Source organism: Furipterus horrens, unplaced genomic scaffold (assembly GCF_987537825.1).
Source record: "Furipterus horrens unplaced genomic scaffold, mFurHor1.1.pri manual_scaffold_6, whole genome shotgun sequence".
Taxonomy (NCBI): domain Eukaryota; kingdom Metazoa; phylum Chordata; class Mammalia; order Chiroptera; family Furipteridae; genus Furipterus; species Furipterus horrens.
In genome coordinates, this window is record NW_028327176.1 from 3,431,352 (window position 1) to 3,457,952 (window position 26,601).

The window sequence follows — 26,601 nt, forward strand, 5'->3', positions numbered from 1 at the left end:
GACTGGACACAGGCGCGTGGGGCTGCTGCTGAGGGGGTGGCCGGCCTGCAGGGCGAGCCTGCGCCTGCGCCTCTGAGGGTCTGACTGCCCGTCTGCGGGGCGGGGGACAGGCATGTGCCTCCCCAGGGCGCTGCTGACCCATCAGCACCGTCCGGGCTCACCGCCCCCACCCCCACCCGTGTCTACACCGACAGCCCTGACCTCGCCTCCCCCGCGCTGTGAGGACAGACTTCAGCGCGTGGATCTGGCTTAGATGAGACGAAGAGCGTTTATCTCCGTGATGTAACCCCCTCGTCTCTGGCCGGATGAGGGCTATGGCGCTGGGCTGCACCACGGAGTCACTTGCGGGCGCCCGCCCACGTGTAACCGCGGGGAGGGCAGGTGCCCGTGGTGCGAGCTCCCCAGGTGGCTCTAGCCCGAGGATAGGGCCTCGCTCTGCCTCGCCCCGCCCGCCTCCTGCCGGACGGACGCCCCAGGTCCGAGCCCGGGAGGGGCGTGTCGGCTCTCCCGTGGGCACTGCCCCACCCCCGGGCCCTTCTGGTCTCCCCGACACTCAGTCCCTCCGAGATAAAGTGCCTGCTGTCTCCGTGGCCGCCTCAGGGTCCTCTGAGGCTTCTGACGAGCCCCGCACCCGCAGGCCAGTTTCGGCAAGAACCCTGCTGAGTCGTTTATGGAAACCCCCCACGTGGTCTGATCAGGCCGGGTCTCCGCTCGAATCTCCCCGCCCCCCCCCCCACTGGCGCACCTCCGGTACTACAGCTCCGGAGTCCGTCAAAGAGCTCCCCTACTGCGCCCTCCCCTTGCTCCTCGGCGCGAACCCCCACTTTCCTCGGTCGCGTTCAGAGCCAAGCCTAACCCCGTGTCTCCCGGGGACAAAGCCCGCGGGCAGTGGCCTGTTGGAGGCTTCGGCCCTGCCGTGGAGCAGACGTCCACGTGGGTAACAGGTCAAAACCTCCCATCAAGGGTGGAGCAAAGACGTTTTCGGATGGCGTGACGAAGGAGCCCCCGGGGATGCGGAGCCCGGGTTCGGCTGCCTGCCTCCCCAAAGCCAGTCACCAGTCAAGAGACAGGAGCCGGTGGAAGGGGAATCGGTTTATTCAAGAGTCGGCCGCTTGGCCAGATGGGGACTCTGGTGACAAAGGCCATCTCGGCACCTCGGTGCAGGCAGCGCAGGCAGGACCGAGGAGAGGGTTGGGGCCGCGTCAGAGGGCCTGGGTGCCGCGTGCGAGTCCGCAGTCCGCTCCCACGAGGACGGGCGCGGCGTGGTTTTCCCAGCGCAAGCGGAGCCCCGAGGCCCGGCCGGACCCGCCCCGCCCCGCCCCGCCCCGCCCCGCCCCGCCCCGCCCCGCCCCGCGCTCGCCCCGCCCCGCCCCGCCCCGCGCTCGCCCCGCCCCGCCCCGCCCCACCCCGCGCTCGCCCCGCCCCGCCCCGCCCCGCGCTCGCCCCGCCCCACCCCACCCCGCGCTCGCCCCGCCCCCTAGCCACCCCGTCCGGATGTCCGGTCAGCTTCACTTCCGGTCCTCAGCTATGGCGCTGTGCGAGGACCTCGGTTGCGGGAAGCCCCTGCTCTGGCCTCGGGTGGTGCTCTTCGGAGACTCCCTCACCCAGGTGCCTGCCCGGCCCCGGCCGCCTGCAGGCCCCGCTCGGCCCCCACCCGGCGGTTCTCTCGGGCGTCCTCGGCCATGTTCCCGCCCAGAGCCGCGGCCCCGGCGTCCTTGGCGACGGCCCGCGTTTCCGCCGAGTGTCACCTGCCCCCCGGCCCCCGGCCCAGGCTGCCCGGAGGCTTGAGCGCCCCGCTCACGGCGACCTCGGCGGGCGTCGCGTCCCGGCGTCGCCCGCGTCCATGGGAACAGCCGGCGCGGCTCCCGTTTCCAGTTCCCGGCGCCGGGGCGCGGCCCGCAGGGCGGGCTCCCGGGCTCTTCCCGCCTCGGGGGGGCCGAGCCCGGGTCCGCCGCCCTTCCGGACCCCGCTTGCTGCCTCGCGGGGGGTTAGGAGGAGTCGAGGGACGGGGTCTCGTGTCTCTTTGTCGGCGGCGGTTTTTTTTCCGCCGCCCGAGCCGGAGCGGCTCCCGCGCCCTCGGAGCTCGGCGTCCGCGAGGGGCACCTGCGCAGCCCCTTCGGGCGGAGATGGGGAGCCGGGCCCCTGCTTCCTCGGGCGGCGGCGGTTGAGCCCAAAGCTAAGGCCCCGAGGTGAAATGTGCAGACGGTCACGTCTCATCCAAAATCATTTCAACTCACGTTAAGGGAAAAATAATTGGAAATAATGTTTTTATTTCAGGGGGAGTGCATTTTTAAAACGACTCTCCCGTGGCATTACTTTTATTGCTGTTTTTCTAACATTCAGGCATAACTTCCCTAAACCGGTTTGTTGTGCGTATGGCGACAGTTGGTGCCATTAGTTGTAGGCGTCTGGGCGGTAAGGACCCCCCGGAATCCAGGGGGCGCACGTCAGCCCGTCCACCCCGAGGCCCGCCGGTAACCTCCCCGCAGTGGGAAGAATGGACACGGACGTGCCTTCACTTCCCACCATGGCTTTGCCTCCCGAACGCAGATTTCTGCGGCGCTTTTCCAGGTCCCGGGGGCTGACCCGGCCTCCCGCGCGGCGCGCTCCGCCGCTCCGTCCTGTCTCCGCGGAGGACCCTGCCTCCTCTGTGCGGGGCGCCGAGTGCAGGAGCGAGGCAGAGGCCGGGGCGGGGGTGCCCTGGTCACACTGCTTGGTACTAACGGGCTTTTCTTTCTCCAGTTCTCCTTCCGGCAGGGCGGATGGGGCGCGTCGCTGGCTGACAAGCTGGTCAGGTGAGCGCAACCCCGCCTGGTCCCCGCGGGTCGGTGCCGGAGCGTGTGCCCGCGGCCCGGCCCTGCTGCCCGCCTCGCCCTCTCCCAGGCGCAGGTGCGCGTGGGGTTGCAGAGCAGGGAGGGCAGGCCCTCGGGGTTCAGGGGTTTCGCCACCTTCTGAAAACAGACCCCGGGAGTTGTGAAAAGTATATTTGGATCCAAAAGGACACAGCTGTTCACCATGTAAAGACGACAGGTTCTTTTTCAGTTGTCATGACAGGTGCGATTTAAATGATTAGTGAGGCCAGTTGGACTTTGAGGCTTGGGAATGAGGTTAAATTAAAGCTGAGCCGGCCCAGGGCGCTGCCCGTGGCCGAGGTGGTCAGCGCTCCTCCCCAGGATCTCCGCGGCCGGGACCACACGTCCCCCCAGAAGGGCAGCGCAAACCCTAAGTTCGGACAGAGGTTTTTCCCTCCAAATTCTTTATAAAATATATCAGAAGCAGTGATGGTTTTGGGATTTTGTCAAACTCAAGAATATGCTGAGGGATTCATTAACACGGAAACAGTGGCCCGATTTAAGAGGTTAAAATGAGTATTTAGAGACGTTTCCCCATTAAGAACAGTGGACACACGTACTTGTGTTGGGGTGTCGGTGAACTGGCCAGCAGTTTTGTCTTCGCCTCCGTGAGAAGAAATAAGCCGGACGTGCTGCCAGCTCATCGTTACGTTGTCATTTTCTTCGTTAGTGTAACGAACACACTGAAAAAATATATTTTATTTCTAAGTGTAGGGTGTGTGGTAAAAAGTCTTCACTTTCTCCCTCCTGGTCACCCCTCACACTGGAAAATGAGAAGCTGACCTTCCAGCGTTTTCTGTCCCCACGTGCTGTGTGTGAGTGGCGCTAACCCAGGAACATGAAGGCGTCATTCGTGCCTCCGTTTCCTCGTCTGTAAAGTGGGAGGGAGGGGGTGCAGCAGCTGGCCCCCGAATGCACACCAGGTACCGTGACTGGAGAGCGCCGTCCCGCTGAACCTTGGCGGCTGCTCTACAGCGGGCAGCGACTGCGTTATTGTCCTGCCCACGACACAGCGGGCGGAGTAAGACGCACGAGGGATGACAAGGTCACACGACTGAGGGGCAGGTGGCCTGGCTCCGGGGCCTGTGCTCCCGGCGGTAACCAGGGCGCCTGCTCCCGGCTGGGAGGCCGAGCCAGCGCACCTGTGCGCACTTAGGTCCTGGGACGCGGCAGATGCCTTTACTTCTGTAATCCAACAACTTTAATCGGTTCTTTAACCTTTTCTGAACAAAAGGTATTGAAAAAAAACCTTCAAGTGGCCTGAAAAGCTCCGGGAATTTCCCGTGTTTCCCCGATGTACGTTTCATAGTTAACGTTTGCACTGAAGTCTTGTCGGAATGGCTAGCGCAGAGGCGCGACTTCTAGAAGACTTCAGTGGAAGCTGGTTATTTTTTGGAATTGAGAGTAACCACAAGAAGAGACAAAGCTGGAGGCCGTTTGGTCTGCTGGGCGTTATGCACGCAAGTGTCATGTTCAGGTACAGCACCCAAAACTGATGCCTGCTGGCTGGCCCCCAGGGCGTCCTCCCTGGGTGAATCTGCCCCATTCAGGCCCCACCCTTGGAAAAAGCTACCCCTGTCCTGGCCACGCTCACGGGAGCCTGTTACAACCTAAGACCTGGGACCAGAGGTCACGGCCAGCCCAAGAGGAAGACTCCGGCTGGCACCCTGAGCCCGTGTTCTCCAGCGGGCAGCGCTCGGGAGAAGCCAGGAGGCCGGTGGGCTGGAGGGGTGACTGGCGTGGCAGGCGGCATCTGCCTTCTCTGCTGAGGGACCAAACAGTTAGGGCCCCCCTGTCTTTAGCGCCGGAACTGTCACTTGTTTCTGTTCCATGTCAAACGAGTGCCCTGCTGCACACAGTCCCGGCCGCGGCGTCTGCCCCGGCCACGGGCATCGCCCTCAGCTGGCTCAGCTTTAATTTAGCCTCAATCTAACCTCATTACCAAGCCTGAAAGTTATTGGCCTAAGTAGCAGGTCTGCACGTTGGTCATTAAGAGATGCCTCCTGTACCGCCGCTGGGGCTAGTGATAAATGTAAAATACAGAGTTGTGTCCATAGTGACATCTTCATTTTATAGTCCTATAAGATCGTTGTTTGCTCTTTGCAAAAGCGTCTTAACAATTCTTAAATCATTTAAACCTTTGCAAATTTATTGATTGTAGGAATTTAAGCCATACACCAATTTGCTAATCATAAAATGAAACCCAAGATTTATTTTTAAAACAACTTTTTATCGTGGACAATTTCCAATCTCTACAGAGGAACCCGTGGCCTCAGCTACTAAGTGACGGAGCCGGGGTTCCAGCCCAGGCACCGGGCTCCGGAGCCAGGGCGGCTTTTCCGCAGACCCCCCGGCGCTGCGGCTCAAAGCGGAGGCCTTCTAGAGGGAGGAGATGCCTGTCCATGGCCTGGTTTAAACTGAAACACAACTAATACACTTACTAAAGTTACGTAGTCAAAGCAAAACCGCTGGTTGACGTGGCAGCTGAAAGCAGGTTTCCGCTTGTTACTCGTGTTCTGTCTGCTGGGGTGGGGGGGGGCTCTCTACCTCCCACTCAGTATTTTTTCTTTATGTTCTTTTTTAGTTTTTTGGTTTTTATTTTAAACTTCCATGCAATCAAACACTACAGTTATTCCCCGAACAAACCAGTGTTACATTTGAACACCAGCTTAGTGACTTTCTACCTATGATTCTTGCTCAGATTAATACTTGTCTGCAGTAAACTCCCATTAAAAATTTTTTTATTGACTGATTTGAGAGAGAGACATCAGCTTGTTCTGCCCATCCACGCATCCCTGGTTGATTCTGGGATGTGCCCTGATCGGGGGTCACACCCACAGCCTCGGCATGTCGGGGTGACACTTAACAGATGGAGCTGCCTGGCCGGGGTCTGTAAACTCCATTTTAGAAGCACCCACTGTACCCTGCGTGAAATGAGCTCGCCTGTGAGGGTTCTGTGGCTGCTCATCGCTCTGAGGATAGGATGGCCCACCCGTCCTGGAGCTCTTTCCGGAGGGGGGCTGGGCGGCAGGGCAGGTGCCCGGGCCTGGGGCCCCCACCCTCTCGGGTTGGCTCCGGGGCTGAAAACAGCTTTGCTCGCCATTCATCTTCAACTTTTTCATTTCAGAAAATGCGATGTTCTGAATCGTGGGTTTTCAGGCTATAACACAAGATGGGCCAAAATCATCCTTCCGAGACTCATCAGGACAGGGAGCGTTTTGGACAGCCCAGTAGCGGTCACGATCTTCTTCGGGGCCAATGACAGTGCCCTGAAAGGTAAAGGCGTTCTGTATCGTCCTGGGTGGTTTCCACGTTACAGCAAACTTGTATGTCCTGCTTCCTCCTCTCCTAACACATGAAGGTCCCCGAGCGCTCACGCGTATTCTGCCTTCCATGCCAGTGGGCTCTGTCCCTGGCCTACTTCCTGCACGCCTGGGCTGCTGACCTCAAGTGTCAGGCACCTGTTTCTCGAGTCATGGGGTGCTGTGCTCAGCGGCCGAGTCTCTTCAGCTGCCGGAGGCGGTGGCGGAGGGCTCAGGTGTGCGCCTCTCGTGGGAAGGTTACCGACCCAGAGAGGAGTTCGGGGCAGCCCCCGCCCCAAGCACGGCCTGGAACCCTGGGTGGCGTATCGGGGTCAGAAGAACGGCTGCAGTGACTGCAGGAGGGAGGGCCAGGCTGAGGCCTCTCTCCCCTTCGCCCTGCGGCAGGAGAGCCTTCCGCGTGGCTTTGAGGGGAGTCGGCCTTGACTCGGAAGGTTGGGCAGTCGCCTCGCCGAGGCTTCTCCAGGGTAGCAGTGGCCTTTTCCTGCTGGTTGCAGGCACCCTGGGGACATCTCAGGAGAGGCTTGGGTTGGGGACGCGCCACCTCTGCAAGTCAGGGAGGTGGGGGCGCTGTGGCCGAAGACTGTGTGGCTTTACAGGGTCAGGAGGGGCTGCAAGCTAACTGGGGAAAAATGAAGTCATCTTTATATGCAATTTTTTCTTACATGATGAGGTTTTATCAAATTTAGAACAGGGAAAAACACTTTCCAAGCATATAAGAGCAGTGAAGGAAATTGCAAAGGAAGAAAATAGGTTTGTGAGATAGCTTATATCTAAAAAAATTGTTTAAAAAATGATATAAGGAAAATATTTCCAAAAATATGGCAGACAAAGGGTTAATGTCTTTAATGAAATAAGTATTAACTCCAATAGAAAAATGGACAAAGGCAGGAATAGAGAATTCACAAAGGAGAAACTTAACAGCTAATACATGTTTTAAAATGTGGGAAAACTTCAGTTACCCCCCAATGCAAATGACCATGAGGAATTTGGGTTTTGACCCCAATAGGGAAGCGGCTCTGAGCAGGAGCAGCACGCAGGCTCTCGCAGCCGTGGTGGGCAAGCTTGTCCTCTCTAGGAAGCTCTTTGGGGGCACACGACAAGGGACTCCCCTCGCCTGGAATGCCGCCAGGTGTCGCAGCAAAGCCAGGGTGCTGCGGGGGGCGAGGGGGGGGGCATCCTTGACGCCGCCCTGGGACTGGGTCTCGCGGCTCTGAGGGCTGCAAACGTCCCTAAGGTGACGCTACGTGAAAGCGGCAGTACCGGGTGGCTGGTCTCCAGCGCGATCCCCTTAAAGCTTTAAGAGAAGAAAAGGCGCGCGCAGCGCCGAGGGGAGGCCGGGAGGAAGGGACGCGAAGGGCGCACTGCGGTCTCCAGGCGGTAGGGCCGCGAGGGGTTTCGTTTTTCCTGGGATTACACTCCTGTGCGGTCTGCGCGTGACCTGCGGGGAGCTCTGTGACGCCCGTGAGCCCGCCCGGAACAGCCCTTTGCGGGCAGTAGGTGGCGGAGGCCCCTTGGTGGCAGGCGCCCCGCGCACTGTGCCGACGCCCTGTGGACGGGCTGAGCGCCGTGTCCCGGGGCGCGCGGCCGCGCGGTGGCAGGGCCGGGACAGACCGGGCCCTCGTCCCCTGACACGCACAGCTTGGCTGGCCCTCCCCACGCGGCCGGGGCCTCGGTGCGCGTCGTGGGCGTCTGGGGGCAGGCGTCGGCCCTGGCTGACCCCCCACTTACGCCGGCGCGCCCGCGTTCCTCCGCGCAGACGAGAACCCCAAGCAGCACGTGCCCCTGGACGAGTACGCGGAGAACCTGCGGAGCATGGTGCGGCACCTGGCGGCGGCGGGCGTGCCCGCGGGCAGCGTGGTGCTCATCACGCCGCCCCCGCTCTGGGAGGCCGCGTGGGAGAAGGAGTGCCTCCTGCAAGGTGAGCTCAGGGGGCCGGCCTGCCCCTGTCTGCGGTCAGGGGGAGCAGCGCGGCTCCCGCCACTCACACCCGGGGACCTGGACACGCAAACCAGCCTCGCTTTGACTTGCTGCCTCGGGGGTCCCGACTCCGAGGGGCGGGAGACGCTGGGCGGGCGCCTCCGAGCGGACAAGGTCCTGTTCTCCACGCGGGGCCGAGGCCAGGGCGGTGGTGCCTCTGAGGTCCGCGCGTGGGGTGTTTCCCCGACTCTCCGGCGCTGGGAGGTGCCCGCTGCCCGCTGCCTTGCCCATTCCGGTCCGCGTGGCCCCTTCCGCACTGCACACCTGTGACCGACACCTCCCTTCCCCGACGGGGGCTTGCTTCCCCCCAGCAGGCGGCCCTGCAGCGCTCGGGCGCACGGGCACCTGCACCAGGCCCCTGCCCCCCGCAGTGGTCCTCTGCCCCCCCCCGCCCCCCGCGGTGCCGGGACCCGGCCAGGCGCCCAGGACACAGATGACGAAGCCTGGCTCCTGCCTGCCGGGCTAGCGCGGAGCCAGGCCGGCGCACGGGCTGCAGCAGCGGACGGGGCGCTAAGGTGTCCGGCAGGGCGTGCCGAGCGCGGTAGCAGAGCCTGGACGCCGCGGGAGCCCTCGCTCCCCAAGGAGGCGCGTCGGGGAAGGGCCTGGAGCGGAGCGCAGGGTGCGGGGCCGGAGAGAAGGCCCCGCAGCCAGGTCCGAGAGCAGTGGGGCCGCTTGTGTTGCTGAGCGATCCGAGGCCAGCAGGGGCGGCCCGGGTGTGCGGGAGGTGCCGTTAGAACAGCCCCCGTGTCTGTCACAGCAGACGAGTTCCCCGTGGGGTGTGGCAGGAAAGACGTGTCTAGAACACAGCAGGCACCGCCCTGGGAGCTTGGTTTCCCCTCTGCAGGCGTGTGCGTGGGATCCTGGTGTTAAGACACATTCCATTTCCGTCAGCCGGGCGTGGGGCCCGAGGTGAGCAGGTCAGCGCCCCTGGGCACTCCGTAGAAGTGCACTGAGGCCACCCTAGAGCTGCTGCCGAGTCAGAAGGCCACCACGGCAGCCCGGGGCCAGCTGACCGTGACCCCCGGCTGCAGCCAAGGAGGCCGTGCTGGGAGCCAGCCAGGCCCACACCGGGGCTGCGTCTCAGCTGCACTGGCAGGGCTGGTCACCGAGAGACTGCGCTTGCAACAAGTACCAGCTCCCCCGCCCTTTGAAGAGCAGGTCTGCCAACCCGCGAGTTAGCCTGGTGACCCCCGTGCTCCCTTCCGGCTCCTGCCTTCTCTGGTTGAGCCTACAGGTGACACACAGAACTCCCGGGGCCTCAGCCCAGCCTTCCTCCAGAGGGCACCCCTCACTCGCCACCAGCCAGCTGCTCCTGTGCTGGGGAGCACCTGCGAGGCCCGTCCTTGTTAGTCCCCAGGTCCCACTGGCCTATTGGGTCCCTAAGTCCATGCCTGCTTACTGGACTGGGAAATTGTCCACGCCAGAACCCACCCAGGGACCAGGCCGTCACCCGGACTGTCTCTTCCCTACAGGTTGCAAGTTAAACCGGCAGAACGCGGTCGTGGGCGAGTACGCCAGAGCCTGCCTACGCGTGGCCCGGGACTGCGGCACCGACGCGCTGGACCTGTGGGCCCTGATGCAGGACGGGCAGGTGTGGGGCGCGCGCTCGGTCCTGCGGGGTGACAAGTAGGCGCGACGGCTGTCCCTCAGCGGCAGGAAGAGCCGGGCAGGAAGGGGGACGGGAGAGGCTCCGGGACATGGGCCCGGCCCCTGAGCTACAGGAGCTGCGGGCACACAGTGACTGAGTGAGCAGCACTGGGCCACACACATCGTAACGCAGCGTGGGCGCGAGTGAAAACTCATTCCCAGGCAAAACGGTGAATTCAAGTAGAGTGTGGCATCAGCTGAGATCCGTTACTTTGAGACAGTAGTTCTCCCTGTTTTCCAATCTAGAAAGCCCATTTACAAATACAGGGCTGGTCCCCGTGCGGAACGATAGGCCATCTGACAGCCCTCCACTCCGGGCGTTGACACGAGGGACACTTGTCTTTCTCGGAAACCCTGACCCGTGACCAACAGCTGCTGAGGGCTGCCCCGGCCCAGCCCCCATCAGGTTCACACACTGAGGTCCTCGGACTGAGGGTCGGCCTCAGGTCCTCTGCGCTAAAAGCAGAGGCGAGGAAACATCAGCCCAGGCAGTGCCGTGCGAGGCGAGCCCCGGACTGGAAGTCGAGCTAGCCAGCTGCCCAGGCTCTTAACGGGGTAGGGGTTGGGGGCCGGCTGGAGTGCAGGAAAAGCCTTGACCTTGGGGAGAAAGGGCTGTAAGGACCGGCCGCAGGGACTGACTCCTGCAGTCCTTGTTCCAGCCCCGACGGCGGAGCGAGCTCTTCCCTCCAGTAACCTGCTAGACCAGGAGGCACAAATGGACATGCTGGCCCTTTCCACGCCCAGTTGTTCCTTCTGTTCACACGAACGTGCCGTGTTCACTGGTTAAGCCCTTTGGGTGACCTGGGAGGGTGTCCCAGCTCAGTCTTCATGGCGGGAGGCCGCAGGAAGCTCGGTCTGCGGCGCGCCCACACCCCAGGAGAGGGCCCGTGAACACGCGGTGAGGCCGCGCTGTCGCAGCCCCAGGAGACCGTGGGCGGTGGCAGGCACAGACAAGGGGCACAGCTGGGGACCAGCGCACACCTGTAACCGAGTCCCCTCTCCCCTGACAGGACTTTTCATCCTATTTGTCGGACGGGCTGCACTTATCACCCAAGGGAAATGAGTTCTTGTCCGCACATCTCTGGCCTTTGATAGAGAAGAAAGTCTCCTCCCTCCCGCTGCTGCTCCCCTACTGGCGAGACGTGGCCGAAGCGCAGCCGGAGCGCAGTCTCCTCGGAGAGGGGGACCATTAGGCCAGAAGGGACGGCTGTGCGCTCACAGAACCAGTCGCCACTGCGCGCCCAAGCCCACGATAACTGGTCGGATGTTTTTTTCTCAAGTTTAAACCTTTGCTCATGACCCTGGAACAAAAAGCACCGACGTGTGAAAACATGACGAATAAAAGCTCTGGCCCCAGGTGTGCTGATGGTAAATGCTGACTGAACGCGGCAGGTGTCTGCAGGGCCGGAGCTCCGGACACGCCCTGAGCAGCCTGCTGATGCTATAAATGGAGAAAAGGTGAAGGCAGTTCTGTTTTTTAAAAAGTCCGTTTTATAAAAATGATTTCCTTACATTGCGCTGGGAACCGCTTCACTCTCGGACATACACCCAGAGACCTTACATCAGGTTCCAAAAGTGTAACCAAAACACACGAGTACTGTAACTAGTTAAGACAGCAAACACCACAAGGTACAAGTTCAAGTATTAGTGTAACAGGTACATGCGTAACAAACATCCTTAGGAAGAAAATGAACCCTTTGTCACAGGTTTGGTTAATTGTCCTCCAAGTTCACAAGTTACTGCATTTAAGATGCATCGGCTGGTGAGCGCGTTTCAGGACTTAAGGGGAAAGCTTTTAACTCTTGATTTTAGGGAAATCAGCACTCCATCTGAGGACTCACCCTTCGCACGGTCCGTGCACACCGTCCGGAACCCTGAGGCACTAAGGCGGGTGGTCAGCCCCAGGGGCTACGAATCACTCCTGTAGAAATAACGCCCGGGGCCCGAGAGAGGCGGCGTTCCCTCCCCGGGTGGCCAGCCCATCACTCCTGGCCCACTGACCACCACTTGTCCATATGGCGAGAAATAGCTCATGTATCCTCTTAGCCACTAATGTTTGAAAAAGGTGACTGTACTCTTATTCTGAAGTAGTTTAGGTTTTGTGAGGTTTTGCTTTTAAGAGAGAAAGGGAGGGAGAGAAACATCCATGTGTGGTTGCCTCTCACGTGCCCCCAACTGGGCGCCTGGCCTGCAACCCAGGCCTGCACCCTGACTCAGTCACAGGCCAGCACTCAATCCACTGAGCCAAACCAACCAGGGCTGGTCTGTGAGTTTTTTAAGCAACAGTACTAGAGATCCATGAAATTCCTTATAAAACAGAAAAAGTGCGCAGCAGATTTGGGCCCTCATTGGTTGGCAGGATTCTGTTATTCAACTGGCTGCTGTTTGGAACTCTCACTGGAAACTATAGATTGTTTTAATTCTAGGAAGTACTAACCGCCTCAGGATTCTGAAGAAACATTAATGCAAATTACTCCCAAATTCAGCTGTGTGCTTTTCCCTGCTGGACAGAGCTCTGGGTACCACCTAGAGATGACCCACATTTCGGGAATAATACACAGCTTGGTTTTAATCTCCTTAGTCTTCACTTGAAGGCAAAAAAAAAAAAAATAAGTTATCCTGTGTCTCAGCTGTGCTCCCAAGCGGCTGCCCAGCGCGGCCGCCTCTTGAGCACAGCGCTGTGTGAGGACTGGCATCTCCGTCACCAGGGCTGCTGTCAGCATAAAGGGCTAATTTACAGAAATGTAAATCCTGACAACGTGACCCAGCTGGGAGCGCTGCTTCTGCACCACAGGCTGAAGGATATTTTCAACAACAAATAAAACCTGAAAGCCTCAAGCTGGGCTCCCCTTACCTGTTCACACGGGAACGGCCTGCCCGCACCAGCGTGTGAGCGCGGGGAATCAGACGCGTGACCAGCACCTGCTGCAGTCCCTGCCCGGCTCCTCCCAGACATCCACAAAACCTGTGAGTGACTTCAGGTCAAACCTACAGAACCGCTCTGCACGCGAGGGTGGGTCGGAGCTCAGAGCGCCCGCCCCGGCCTAGCACTCAGTCTCCTTGCTGTCGACGCGGCTCTGCCGCTGCAGCCGGAACGACGAGGCCTTCTCACTCCGAGTGACCCGATGGTCCGTGAGGTCCTCGAACGACTTGGCGGCCGTGCTGCTGCTGGGGAAGGGGTCCTTCTCAAAGCCGTCCTCGTCCACGTGCGAGTCTGTGCTGGGGTCTTCCTGGATGGTGTCCATCCGCGGGTGGTCCAGTTTCGGAGCCACGGGCCCCAGTGGCAGCGCGGGGATGGCCGGCAGCGGCTGGAGGCGGCCTGCGGCGCTCTGCGGCCCAGGGAAGGGCTTGATGACGCGCACCGACGCCGAGTCCATGCTGCTCAGCATCTCCACGTTCTGGGAGGGGGCAGGGAGGGCAATGGCGTCCTGTAGCTGCGGCGGGCGGGCCGCTGCCATGGCCCCCGCGCCCAGGGAAGCGCCAGGGGAGGCTCCCTCGGCGCGGAAGGACTCGGAATGCTAGCTCCCAAAGGGCCCGAAACTGACTGTTCCAAGACGCGAGAGAACTTAAACTCTATCAAGTTCAGACCTAAGAAAAGGTCTCGAAATACTAAGTGGGTGCTGAAGAGCTAAGTCCCTGCCAGCTTCGGGGAAGGGCCCGTGGCACTGCTCTGTTGACACCTCCCTCCACCTCCACTGCGGTCCCCTAACTGGGACACCAGATCCTTCCTGCTGTGACGGGCACAGCGGGGCTGCCAACGGGAGGCCTTAGCCATCAGGGCCACACTGTGGGGCATACTTACACTGGGGTGAAACAGAGACAGGGACTCATACTGCTTATCCAGCTTCTTATCCTAGAAAGACAAGGACAGGAGGTCGTTCCCACACACGAAATTCAGTGAAGTGATCATTCCTAACAGGCTCCTCCTGTATTGAGCGAATGACTGTAAGTCGTAGAAAGTGGCAGCAGGTTCACAGGATGAGAATAAGTTTCTGCACACGCTTGAAGAGTTCTGCCACCAGCCTCGCAGCGTTTCCTCTGCACTCGAGGGAAATGTGTCTTTGGCATTCAGAGAGGGCAGGTCTGAGTGCCAACTTTCTGAGCAACTACCCACCGTGGGCAGGAGGGTACCAGGGCGCCCACCTCCCTGTGTGTCCAGCCCTGCCTGTGCCAGGGCACTGCTGGTCACAGCTGCAGGTGGGGGGCCCAGGCAGCTGCGCGTCAGCACCCCCAGGCTGGCCTCGCACCACCCCAGCCCCCCACGGCCGTAACGTGCGTCTCAGCTGTTTGCAGTCCTGTGGACACGCTCTGGAAGGGACTGGGCCTCCTAACCCTAACCCCACTCTTCTGTCTGCCGCCCCAGGGCCCTGCCTGTGGCCAACGGACCGGGACGATGGGCGCCAGGCAGGAGGCGGAGCCGTGAGTCCAGGCCTGGCTCCCAGTCCGACCGCCCTGAACGTGCTCTGTGGTTCGAAACAAGCCGGCGCCCTCCCTCCTGGAAACAGCTCTCCTTGGAAATCAAGGGTCAGGCCTCACGGCCCCAAGTGCAGCTTTCCCTGCAAGAGGAGTAGGTGCAGCTCTCGGGTGAAAGTGCCCGCATTGGACGGCACCGTGGTCCCTCTGTCGGAGCGCCCACGGGTCACCTGTAGGGTCAGCTCTGCTTCAGCACAACTGCTCGCTCCCTAGAGATTCTCCTCCCCAGGCCCATCAGGCCCAGCACCTGCAGGAAGGGCCCCGCGGGGCCTCGCCCCGGCCAGAGGAGCCAGCCGTGAGCACTCGTGTGAGGGAGCTGTACTGGGGTCCCCCAGGGGCTCACACGAGGGCCCTGTAGGACCGCACCCATGGGGCCTAGGTCTGAGCTCCTCTCTGCAGAAGACGAGCCCGCACATCCACAGAGAGGCAAGGGGGATGGGTCTACAAGAAAGGTTTGGAAAAAAAGCTCCCAGCTGACCAAGCACCTAGAGTTCCCCGGGCAAAGCCCGATCCAGCTTGTTAGCTGTTACTCGCTGGCACGAGAACGAGGCCTCGGCCCGCTCATTAGCTGGAAGGCGCTGCACACCCGCGGTGCCGCCAAGGCTCCATGTGGCACGGGGGCTCCGTCCCGGGAACACGAGTGTCTGCCGTTTGCTGACGACAAAGACTGCACAGACCCCTGTGTGGACACTTCACTCCCCACGGGTCCCAGACAAATCCCGCTCAGCAGTCCCCTGTGCTCAGAAGTGTAAAATTCTTCAGAAAGTCTACACCTGAGTCAAACATCCACACACAGTGACATTCTCTTAAGAGACTATCAGCTAAGTTCTTTACAGGATCTGCTTTCCCAGGGACGGCACAGAAATGTCGCTGGGAGCAGCAGGTCAGATTCTGCCACAAGTAATTTCACCTCTTCTGAAGAGGACTTGATTGCAGTTGTTCGCAATTTTAAGAAAAGTTAGTTACTTAAACGTGGTGACTTACCACACAGTGGACAAGAATGCTGAACGGGATCCAAACTATCAGGGAGAACACGAGGACGGAGCCCACGATGTTGTCCGCCAGAAACTTCCCTGTGAACAATTGCAGAGTGAACATCCTGACCAGCACACCCACAGACCCAGTCTGCGTGCTCCTGGGGCACCACCGCTGAGACGCCACAGGCTGCGGGCCCAGCAGCGCCGCTGACTCAGGGCAGGAAGGGCTGCCCGTGCCACCCGCCCCCCGCCCCTGTCCAGAACGAGCCTGGTGGTGCCCAGGTGACCATGCCCAGCGGGATGCCTCGGGTGGCCATGCTTATGAGGACAGTGGTGCTACTCTCCTGGTGTAACTTTTATGCCTAAACTCTGAACTGCGGGCCCTAGAGGACATAATACAGCCTCATTTCTGAAAAAGCTGGGGCCCGCCGGGAAGTAAATAATTCTAACGTCAGTCTGGATTCAGATTTACAATGTGCAGGACTGAGCCACGCTTACGCTGCTGCGTGTTCCTTTTTTAGTAGAGAAGGAGCCCATACCAGGCAAGTACTGACTTCCCTGGTCTGAAAAGCTGCGCATCCGCACTGCACGGGGAACATGTCCCCTCCTGTGGCAGGGTCAGAGCCTGTGACAGAGAAGCCACACTGCCCACACGTCAGCGCAGCTGACGGCATGCGGGGAAGCCACGTACCGAAGGTGTTGATGCTCAGCTGGTCGATGAAGTCCCAGAACCGCTCTATGACGTCCTGCACTCGCTTCTCACATTTGCCCTGGGAACAGGGAGCAGCGTTGTCCCTAAGGAAGTGCGCTTGGAAGCAACGTGGCTTTACGACAGCAACTAACAAGTGAAAGTGTCACCAAAGCCAACACCTAGGGCTCATCGTTTCCTTTCTTTTCCGGTTTTTTGTTTTCTTTCTTTTCAGGGCTCATCTCTGACGCAGGCAATAACTGAAGTGTGATGAGTACTTAAGAAAGGAGGGTGTGCGATCACTGACACTGGACAGCCAGTCAGATTTCCAAAGTGAACCGAGTCACCAGGAGACAAACGAGAAAACCGGTCTGTTACGGACGAGCGCCCGGCCAGGACGGTGCCGCCCGCGCCAGCAGAGCGCGCCCAGGCCGCCCAGGGGCAGTTCTCACCCCCCCCCTCCCCCAGGCTCTGCACGAGCAACGTGATGTCTCTGTGGAGAACAAAGGGCCTCACTTCGGGGGATCGAACTGCGCCTACCCTTTCCTCTTGTTCAGCACCCGTTTTAAATAAAAACTTGCATTTCTGCACTCTTGGTCAATTTTATAATTAATTTAAAGAAAAATAATCAAGACCTTCTGCCCCAAACCAGCCAGCTTGGCCAAAGCCCCCCAAGCTCCTGCCCGGCTCCAGGCTCGGGGTCCCCGCAGGCCGAGCCCACACGGCGGCTGCACCAGGCAGTGAGGAGCACAGCAGCCGGCACAGCAGACAGACGCCCCACTCGGCCGGGACAGACCACGGCTGTGCGGGGAGAAGCACTCACATTCATGTCGCAGAAGCCGACCGTGCAGGGCTTCCCTTTCCTCAGAAACAAGTTCCTCTGCTCGGCGTCCACGTAGGGCGCGCAGCGGCCCGCCGCGTCCCGGCAGCACACCTTGCATGAGTTCTCCGTCTCTGAAAGCAACCGCCGACGGCTGAGTGTTCTCGGAGCCGGGGCTCTCCCTCCCGTGCCCCCGGGGGCAGGGAAGCGTTTGTTTTTTATTTCAGGAGCTAATGCTGTCCATACTCCACCCCTCCAGGAGTCACTGCTGAGGCCGAGCTCCTCAGTCCTGAGTAGGGGCCACAAGGCTAAAGACAACCTCACGCAAGTTTCCGTTCTTTCACAGAGTGAAAGCCAGGTGGCTCTGCGTCACAATGCAAACGCCCCTCCGTCCCGACACGGTTCCGTGGCTGCCTTCGAGGGCGGGCTTCTCCGGGGCAAGGACGCCCTGGAAGGCCAGGGCCCCAGACGGAGCCAACGAGCTGGGACAGGAGGGCCGCCCTGCGGGTGCGGCTAAGTGACCCGTGACGGGAGCGTGGCGGCCTGTGCACGATGGCCCCCTCCACGGAGGCCAGCTCTGACGGGACGTGGGGACAGGATGACAGGGCATCAGATGGGAAGCTGGCACCCACACCATCAGTGGAAATGCCCAGCACGTCACCTGGCAGCGTGACTCAGGACAGACTCCATCCAGGGCGCGTCAGCACCCGGAGCCACTGGTGAGACTAACAAGGGGGGGCCCGGGGCCCGCCTGCCCCCCCAACCCCACGGCGTGGGGCGCGGGCTCACCGTTGCACGCGCAGGACTCCAGCTGCTGCTCCCGCTCGCAGAAGGGGACGCACTTGCCGTCCTTGCACTTGCCCAGGTCCAAGCACAGCGTGTCGTCCTCGGCGTTCCCGGGAGGGGGGCACTCGCTGCTGTTGCCTGCAGGGCCGACGGGCAGGCGCCCCATGAGCCGCAGCCCCCGTCCTCCCCCGACAGAGCGCGCCGAAATGGCCCTGCGCAGTCCCTAGGGCCTCCCCTCCGCCGCCGCCTCGCGCCAGCCGTGCAGGCCGCGGGCACCTTCGCACGGCGGCCCTGACTTCCACGCAGAGCACACGCGCCCCGCCGTCCCCAGGGCAACGGCGCCAGGGCCGGGACGGAGACCAAGGGCCAGCGCCCATGCGGGCGACTCCAGGCCGCCTCCCGCCGAGGCCTTTCCCGCCTCAGAGCCCCAGCCGTGCTGGTCCTTTGTCCCTGCTCTTCGGGGGGTGGGGGGTGGGTGCTGGCTCTGTGACCCTGAGATTCTGTCTCGCCGATGCCCCAGACCTCCCCGGGTCCCCTCGCCCGTCCACTCCTGTCCCACCTCCCCCCTTGGAGGGCTCGCTGGCCGGCCCCGCCCCACGGCGCGTCCACCAGGAATGTGCCCCGAGTGACCGCTGAGTCACAAAGGGCGCTGAGGTCTGGGGAGAGGACGGGAAGTGAGCAGCACAAGCCGGTAACAGGCAACGGGAGGATGGGGGGCCTGCGGCCGCGGGAAGTGGGTGCCCAGGCTCGGGGCGGCCTCGGGCAGGGGGCACGGAGCACAGGAGTCCGTCCGCCCTCACGGCCGCGGAGGGAGCACAGGCCCCTCCCACAGGACGGACGCGCGCCTCTGGTCCCGGGAACGCCCCACGCCTGGGGCGGCCACAGCGCGGCCCCCGCTCATGCACGGCTGCCCCCAGCTGAGAGCGGGCTCCGCGCGGCACGGCGGCGACGAGCAGCGCTGCACTGTCCTCCCTCGCGGCGCGCGACGCTGTCCCCCAGACACGAGAAAGGTCCACGAGTATCTGCTGAGCCTCTGTTCTTAAAGGACTGGAATCAAAGCATCGGGCGTGGGGAGGGAACTGAGCACATCGCCTCCTCCTCACGTGGCCCCCGAGTCCCGCCCGCGGCAGGGGGGCCGGGCTGTGCGGGGACACGGGCCGCTGCTGCGGGAGGCCCGGGGGGGCCGCGAACGGCAGAGCCCGACCAGGCCCCGTTTCTAACCCAACCCGACGCTGCGGGGCGGGAGGGCCGCTTCCTTGTCGCGAGCGTGTCCCCTGCCAGCTGCTGCCCGGTGCCGAGCAGCAAGGGGACAGAGGCTGCTTGCTAAGGACAAGCACGTCCTTTCATGTAGTTTTACTTGAAAAGGAGACATCTTTCTGAATCTGTTTCATTACAATAAAGACTGGAACACTGAGCACAGCTAGGAAATGGCTTTTAAAGTCTGACCAAGCAATCAGGCCCCCGGAGCCCGGCACACTGGTGACGCTGAAGCGTTTCAGGGTGTAGAAAACCACAGTTACGTTTCGTAAAAGGCACATTTGAAAGCTGAAGGAAAAATCAAAAGGAGACACTACCTCACACCCACTGGGATGATTATAATTAAAAAGACGGGTAACAGCAAACGGTGACCAAGGTGTGGAGACACAGGAACTCTCCCGCCACGGGTGACAGTGGGAGTGGGAGACGGCGCAGCCGCTCTGGCAAACAGCCGGGCAGGGCCTCAAAGGTCACAAGCGGCCAGCAATGCCACCCGTGGGCACCAGGCCTGGGAGACGAGAACGTGCCCACGCAGAAGCCTGCACATGGACACTCACGGCAGCATGGTCCCTAACAGCCAAAAGGGAAATCAGGCCAAGTCTACCAGCTGATGAGTGACTTTAAACGGAATGGGGAATATAGCCGTACACGAATGGTATTCAGTGACAAAAAGAAATGAAGTCCCGTTCCTATTACAGTGCGGATGAACCCTGAAAACGTCGTTCAGAGAGAGAGAAGCCGCTTACGAAAGGCTGCATGTCCTGATCCCGTTTATGCAAAACGTCAGAGCAGACCAACCCCCTGGGTCACGGCAGGTGAGTCTAGGCCGAAGGCTGCAGCGACGCCTACAGCGCGCGGGGCTTCTCTCCGAGGCGGAGACCGCGGCCCGAGCCCGGGGGGACCTACTGCAATGTCCTGCCCTGTGCACTTCCAATGGATGGAAGCGCAGCAACGCTGTGCTACGTCCACATCTCAGTGAAGCTGTTCAGAAACCCAGCCAGCAAAGGACAAAGTTACAGAAGTGCGAGAGCAGGGCAGGTACGCCAGACAAACAGGAACCACCGGCAAGGAAAAGTTCAGGCAGCAAGCTGAATGCTACGCAAAACAATTTAAAGTCCGGAGGCATCACGAGAGTCCAGAGACGTGACCCGGTGGCACAGGCACAGAGACAGTGTCCACAGGGACCCAGTGACACAGCTTTGGAAGTTCCGGGAATGGACAGGACCACAGAAGGTATGTGCTATCTTTAAACTATGGGCAATTTAAAGATTAGCTCCAGGTGGATTAAAGTCCTCAGGTAAAAGGGAAAGTTGTGAAGCTAATAGAAGCAGCTGTGGAAAATACGTTTGTAACCACCCACAACTCAAAAAAAAAAAAGAAAACACACACACACACACACACAAGTTTTGAGTACATTAAAATTAGAGATTTTTGTTCCCAGAAGGACGATGAACAGGAGGAAGATATATGTGATGTTTAAACCACACAGACTACTACACAAGAACCCCTCCAAATCAATAACAGCAAAGGACCTGAAACCCAATTTTTAAAAATGGACCAAATATGTGAACTGGATATTCAGAAAAGGAGAAATCTGAACAGCTAATACAAAGATGCTCCAGAAAAATGTAAGGGTGAGAAATCACTTTACAAACATCAGCTGCTTGTTAACAGTAGTGCTGGCAAGGACATCGGGACAGAGCGTGAGCCACACCCACAGTGGCACCGACACACTGTGCGTGCCCCACTGCTCCCAGCATCAGCGCAGTGCCCCCGTCAGACTAGGCAAGCCCACCACTCCACACGCACCAGCACATGCTCCCACCCGGAGGGTGCCGGCGGCACAGGCAATCCCGGGCAGCCATTGCTCGGGGAACGGAGGAGGAAGATAACCACGTGACTGACTCTCAGCAGGTGCCGGAATCAATGACCTCAACACAGACACAGATACCACACAGCACCACAGAGAGGATTTGTAAAAGCACAGCTCTGGGTTTAGAAAGATCTAAGGTAGACTACCGTTTCGGCACGTTAGAAACACAGACATGCAATAGCACGTGATGTGTCAAGGACATACACATACCCAGACAAACGCTGACCACATCAGCATGGACGCTGTGAGAGGAAGGAGAACGGAGGGGAACAAGCACGGAGAGGAACAGCAGCGGGTCCTGCACGGACCAGCGGCAAGCGCACCACAGACCGGGGGGTACGATCACCGCGACTCTGCACACGCGGTGACAAAGGGCGCCTTCGTCCAAACGAGCCACCCTTGTTCTCAGGCACACCCCTGCCCGAGCCGGGCCTGCGGAGAGGGTCGGCAGCAGCACCCACCTGTGCAGTAGGACACGCCTTTGCACGTAGCGTTGATGGCCTCCTGGCACTTCTTCTGGGCAGTCTCGAACTGACAGTTCTTACAGCAGGGACTGTTCCTGTCACTGCGGAAGAGCAGACAGGGACGGCTCACGTCAAAGAACAGCCCCGCAGCAAACGCTGCAGTCATGTTCCGGGCCCTGAAGACAGAGCCCACGGGCAGGTCGCCTGCTGGGCAGCCCTCCTGCAACCCCTGGCTGTCCCGGCGCAGGCGCCGCCTCATATGCCCTGCCCCGCCTCGCGTGGGGCAGGCAGCAGCGCTGCGGGGAGGAGGCACGGCCAGCCAAAGCGGCCCGTCTTCAGCACATCTTGGTGTCCTCGGTTTTCATTAACTTAATATAGTATTAAAAATTAAAAAAAAAAAAAAGACACACAGGCCTGCAAGGCCTGAAGGGTGCGGGGCCCCCTTCTGAGGCAATGGGAGATGAGGGTCAGGACACGGGGGGCCTGAGCCCGACTCCCTGAGAGTTTAGTGTTCACATGGTTGCAGGCGTCCCGTCCGTTCCTCCCCACCCACCACGGCTTCCCCTCTACCTCTGAGGCAGGCTCGGGGGCTCAGGGGACAGGAAAGTGGAACGTAGGTGCCTTCTAACGGGCAACCTGCTTCCTCCACAGTGACTTTATGCCACGAAACGGGACAACCCTGAACTGCTGCAGGGACGCTCAGCAGCTCGGTTCCAGCCCAGCGCCGGCACCTGGGCCAACCCCAGGGCTCTGCTGTGACAGAAGAACGGAGCGGGGGCCGGGCCTGCTCACCACCCCTCACCCCCACCCCCGCTTCTGCGGCCCCAGGGCAGTCTGAACTGGGGGAGCGCTGCAGCGAAGGTGGCGACATCACGGGTCCCACTCCTTAAGGTCAAACCGCGTGCCAGAGCGCCGCTGCCGCTGTGAAGGGCAGAGGGCAGACGCGCGCGCACACGCACCCGTGCACCCACTCGCGCGCTGATCCACCCCGAAGGCTCTGTGCCCCCCACCCCTCGCCCCGGGGCCGCAGCGCACCTGCACCGTACGCCCTCCTTCAGCATGCAGTCGCTGGTGCAGCAGCTGTCGTTGCTCAGGTGCATGATGCCGGGGTCGCACTCCTCGCCCTCGTCCACCCGCGAGTTCCCGCAGACCCTGCTGCTGCGCTCCTGGAAGCACTCCCGGGCCTTGCTTTCGATGGTCTTGAAGATGGACTGCTTACTGCAGTTCGAAAACATCTGAGGAGGGAAACGGCCCCGAAGGCCCCAAAGTGACGTGCAGCTCCACCCCCGGGCGTCAGCGCCACTTCTCTGAATGCCGAGTGTGCCCCTCTGAGGGCCCAGGCGGGAGCGGCTCGCCTCCCCCTGCGGAACGTGGCCAAGCTGGGGTGAATTCGCCCCAGAGCCTGGACTTCTTCACAGGGAGGCCAGCTACGCACACGCTGCGCACAGACCCGCCCGCCAGGCCGCCGAGAGGGTGGATGGCAGCGTGGCAGGGTGCAGAGCCGCGAGCTCCGCGGGCCCACGCGCCACCCCTTCCTCGGGCATGGCACCCGCGGGGGACGGCGCAGACTGGACAGACACCGTCTTCCCGGACAGGATATGCAGCCATGGAAGCAGGGTCTGTTTCCGGTTTACCCCCTCCTCTTTCCCTGGCTATCCGTGTGACTAATCCACGTTCCAAGTCGTTACAGAGCTGAGCTTACAGTCTATTAAAAGATTAATTTCCTAAGTGCTTTCACGAGTCCCCAAGATTTTAAGTGTCTCTGAGTTTTCTAAGAGGACCAGTCTCAAAAGGCGCCTCCGCATCAGCCTCTCCAGAACCAGGAAACAGCCCCTTCTAAACCCAGGGGCGCTGGCACACGGCCTGGGGTAAGAAAGGGGGCGCGGCTCTGAAAGCCAGAAGTCTGGTGAGTCGCTGGAGCTGGCAGTGCGGTGGGTGACCTGCCCAGCCACCCAGATCCAAGTCTGCCTGGAGAGACAGAGGCAGAGCTGATGGAGTCGCGGGGGTGCTGCCCAGCCACCCAGACTCGTGAGCAGTGCTGGGAGCGGAACTGGGCCCAGGACGCTGAGCAGCAGGACCCTGAGCGGTGCGCTCTGAGACTGGCCCGCGTTGGCAGGGGGAGGCAGGGTTACATGGTTTGGGGTGTTTCTTAAGGAAGTGGGATTTAACGGCAGAAAGCTGCCATTATTCCAAGTCTGTGTAACCTTTAAATAATAACCCCTTTCCTTTTTCACCAAAATATTGTTGTTGGCAGCCGTCCGTCTCGAGAGACGATGGTGTAGCTTCTTAAGAGTCTATCTGCACCGCCGAGAATGGCTGTGCAGTCCGACTCGGGAGTGACACGGTATCTGTCTCCTTCCGTGTTGAATCAACGCTGGAGTGTCCTCTCCAGTGAAGCTGAAGCTACAGAGCCTGGGCAGGGTGATATGGAGGGTCTGCTGTTGCCCATGCAGCAGACCCCCCCTCTCTTCGCAGCTGAAGGGTCCAAGGGAAAGACGGAGTCAATACAGCTTGGCTTCAGGTGCGCCGCAGGAGTTGCCGGTGTTGACTACAACGTCAAACCGCCTTAGGGACTCCGGCTCCGGATTTTCTGTCGGGGTTTACTCCCTTAGCCTTTCGCCTGAAGAGGTATGCCGCAAGGCAGCGGAGGTTTTTTGGAGTCAGAGTTTTCCTTCTCTGATGTGCCCTGACTGGAAGATCGAACCAGCGACACTTAGCTCGCAGGCCGACGCTCAATCCACTGAGCCAAACCAGCCAGGGCTTCACCAAAATAAACAAATAAATAAATAAACTGAGGGCGGTTAACCAGGAGCTGAGCCGGTCCATTTGCCAAACCACTGACACGAAGAAAAGGGGGAGAGGTCTGAGGGACTCTGCAGTTAGCGGGGGCGGGGACTCCCCAGTTCTCTGCAAATCCCTTCCCTTTCATGCCAGACAAGGGCGACGAAGCCCCTGAGGACTGGAGAGCACAGGCCTGTAAAAGGTGACTGTGGCCCCTGAGCCACCTGTCGCCCTCACAGGAACACGAACTGGACTTTTGAAAAAGGATCTTCCAGCTCCAAGGATCATATGGCGGCACAGATAGACATGGCTCACCTCTTCACATCAAAATTACAACTAAAATACAGAACCACCATCAGCCAGAACCGTCAGAAATCTAGTTGAAGTCTGACAACTACGAATTACAGAAACCACTTCCATCCAGACAGACAGACAGACAGACAGGAGGGGCGCAGACGTGGAACGGGCTGGTCCCCCACCCACGAGTGGCGGATAAAATTCAGGAAGGAGATCTCAGGAGCGAGGAGTCCCAGCCCAGGGTCCAAGGGCCAGGAAGATGAGTCCCCACAACTCTGGCTACAAAAACCAGCAGGGATTCAGTCGGGGGAAGAAACTGCTGGAGCCCCAGGCAGTTCCTCTCAAAGCACCCGCACACGACTCACCTGCTCAGACTCACTCCCTCGGAGCTCCAGCACCGGGGCAGCAGCTTGAAAGGCCTCAGTGGTGCACAGGGAGGAACTGAAGTGCCTGGCATCAAGGCCAGCAGAGGCCATTGTCTCTTTTCTAAATCCTCCCCCGACAGAGCCAGCAAGCTGGTGCCGTAGCTGAGACTCCATCAACCTGGCTGACACTGTTTCACCCGCCTAGGAGGTCCCAGAGACCCGGCCCCACCCAGCTTACGGGCCCACCCAAGCTGCTTTTCCATATGAGTGGCTGGTCTTGGCTCCTGCTGCACAGCTTCCTAAATCCTCTCGAACAGGCAACAGCCGGCCTCAGTGAGCCCCAGGCCCGGCACTGGCAGCAGCCAGCCTAGATTCACGGCGTGGCTTCACCTGGGCAGCTCCAAGCCCAGCACAGGTGGCAGCCATCTCAGATTGCTTTACAGCTCAGGCAGGTGCCCCGGGCAAAACACAGGTGGGGGGTGACCTTGGCCTGCACCACCCGGGAAACCCCAGGGCCAGCAAGCCAGTGGACAGCTACAGACCACGTCCGAGCACGACCACCCTGCCCCTGCACAGCTGATCCTCCACGGAGGGCGGAGGTTGGTGGTCAGTGGTCACAGCCAGTCCTTGCAGCCAGCTGGCCTGGGTAAATCCCTCCCATTGACCTGCCAACAGCAACCAAGTCTCAACTACAAGAGGAGGGTGTACTCAGCCCACATGAAGGGCGCACCTTGAGTACCCAGCTTGGGTGATAGGGGAGGCTGTGCCATTGGACCCTACAGGACACCTACTACATTAGGCCACACTAGCAAGGCAGAGAGTCAAAGCAACTCTATGCAATACACAGAAACAAACACAGGGAGGCTGCCTAATGGAGGAGGCAAAGAAATATGGCCCAGATGAAAGAACAGAACAGAACTGGAGAAAAAGAGCTAAATGGAATGGGGACAAGCAATCTATCAGATGAAGAGTTCAAAACACTGGTTATAAGGATGCTCAAGGAGCTTAGTGACAACCTCAGCAGCATAAAAAAGGTCCAGTCAGAAATGAAGGACACACTAATTGAAATAAAGAACAATTTATAAGGAAACAACAGTAGAGTGGATGGAGCTGAGAATCAAATCAATGACATGGAACATAAGGAAGTAAAAAACAACCAATCAGAGCAACAAGAGGAAAAAAGAATTAAAAAAATGAGAATAGTGTAAGCAGTCTTTGGAACAACTTCAAGAGAGCCAACACTCGCATCATAGGGGTACCAGAGGAAAAGAGAAAGAGCAAGAAATTAGAAATCTGTATGAAAAAAACAAGAAAACTTCGCTAATTTGATGAAGAAATTAGACATCCAAATCCAAGAAATACACAGAGTCCCAAACAAGATGGATGCAAAGAGGCCCACTCCAAGACACATCATAATGAAAATGCCAAAGGTTAAAGATAAAGAGAATCTTAAAAGCAGCAACAGATAGGCTGACTGTTACCTACAAAGGAGTTCCCATGAGACTCTCAGCTGACTTCTCAAAACAAACTTTGCAGGCAAGAAGGGACTGGCAGGCAGTATTCAAAGTGATGAAAAGCAAGGACTTATAACCAAGATTCCTCTATCCCGCAAAGCTATCATTTATCAAAACTGTGAAGAAAAAATGGCAATAAATGCATATCTATCAACAGCTGACTCTATAAAACAAACTAAGAAAACAAGAACAGACAGAACCACGGATATGAAGAGCATTTTGATGGTTGTCAGATGGGAGGGGTTGGAGGATGGGTGAAGAGGGGAGGGGACTGAGAAATACAAACAGGTGGTCACAGAATAGCTACAGGGATGTAAAGTACAGTACAGGACATGGAGGAGCCACAGAACTTACATGCATGACCCATGGACATGAGCAACGGTGGGGTCTACCTGAGGGAGTGGGAGGGGGCTGGGTGGAGGGGGGCAATGGGGAAAAGTCAGGACAACTGTGATAGCATAATCAATATAATTCTTTTAAAAAACAGAACAAACTCTGGCTGCTATA

At 59.5% G+C, this 26,601-nt stretch overlaps 2 protein-coding genes across 4 annotated transcripts in view; one reads left to right on the forward strand and one right to left on the reverse strand.

Annotated features, from left to right (window-relative positions):
- Window positions 1-1,517: 1,517 nt before the first annotated feature.
- On the forward strand, window positions 1,518-11,157 carry IAH1 (isoamyl acetate hydrolyzing esterase 1 (putative)). 2 transcript variants are annotated; one of them, XM_090280893.1, is made up of 6 exons: window positions 1,518-1,608; window positions 2,743-2,795; window positions 5,980-6,128; window positions 7,932-8,093; window positions 9,625-9,743; window positions 10,810-11,157. In XM_090280893.1, exons 1-6 carry the CDS (start codon window positions 1,528-1,530, stop codon window positions 10,990-10,992), a joined length of 747 nt encoding a protein of 248 aa, XP_090137019.1. In that variant the 5' UTR covers window positions 1,518-1,527; the 3' UTR covers window positions 10,993-11,157. The 2 variants fall into 2 exon arrangements, with proteins under 2 accessions (XP_090137019.1, XP_090137018.1); XM_090280892.1 differs by lacking the exons at window positions 1,518-1,608; window positions 2,743-2,795 and adding an exon at window positions 3,931-4,329.
- A 110-nt stretch (window positions 11,158-11,267) lies between these two features.
- Window positions 11,268-26,601, reverse strand: part of ADAM17 (ADAM metallopeptidase domain 17) — a 39,690-nt gene continuing 24,356 nt past the window's right edge. For both annotated transcript variants that reach the window (XM_090280890.1, XM_090280891.1), the window contains exons 12-19: window positions 22,173-22,372; window positions 21,135-21,238; window positions 17,547-17,681; window positions 16,761-16,891; window positions 15,941-16,019; window positions 15,257-15,345; window positions 13,602-13,652; window positions 11,268-13,197 (exon numbers count right to left, since the gene is read on the reverse strand). In XM_090280890.1, the coding sequence (XP_090137016.1) occupies window positions 12,844-13,197; window positions 13,602-13,652; window positions 15,257-15,345; window positions 15,941-16,019; window positions 16,761-16,891; window positions 17,547-17,681; window positions 21,135-21,238; window positions 22,173-22,372 (1,143 nt within the window). In that variant the 3' untranslated portion in view covers window positions 11,268-12,843. The remainder of the gene's footprint in view (window positions 13,198-13,601; window positions 13,653-15,256; window positions 15,346-15,940; window positions 16,020-16,760; window positions 16,892-17,546; window positions 17,682-21,134; window positions 21,239-22,172; window positions 22,373-26,601) is intronic.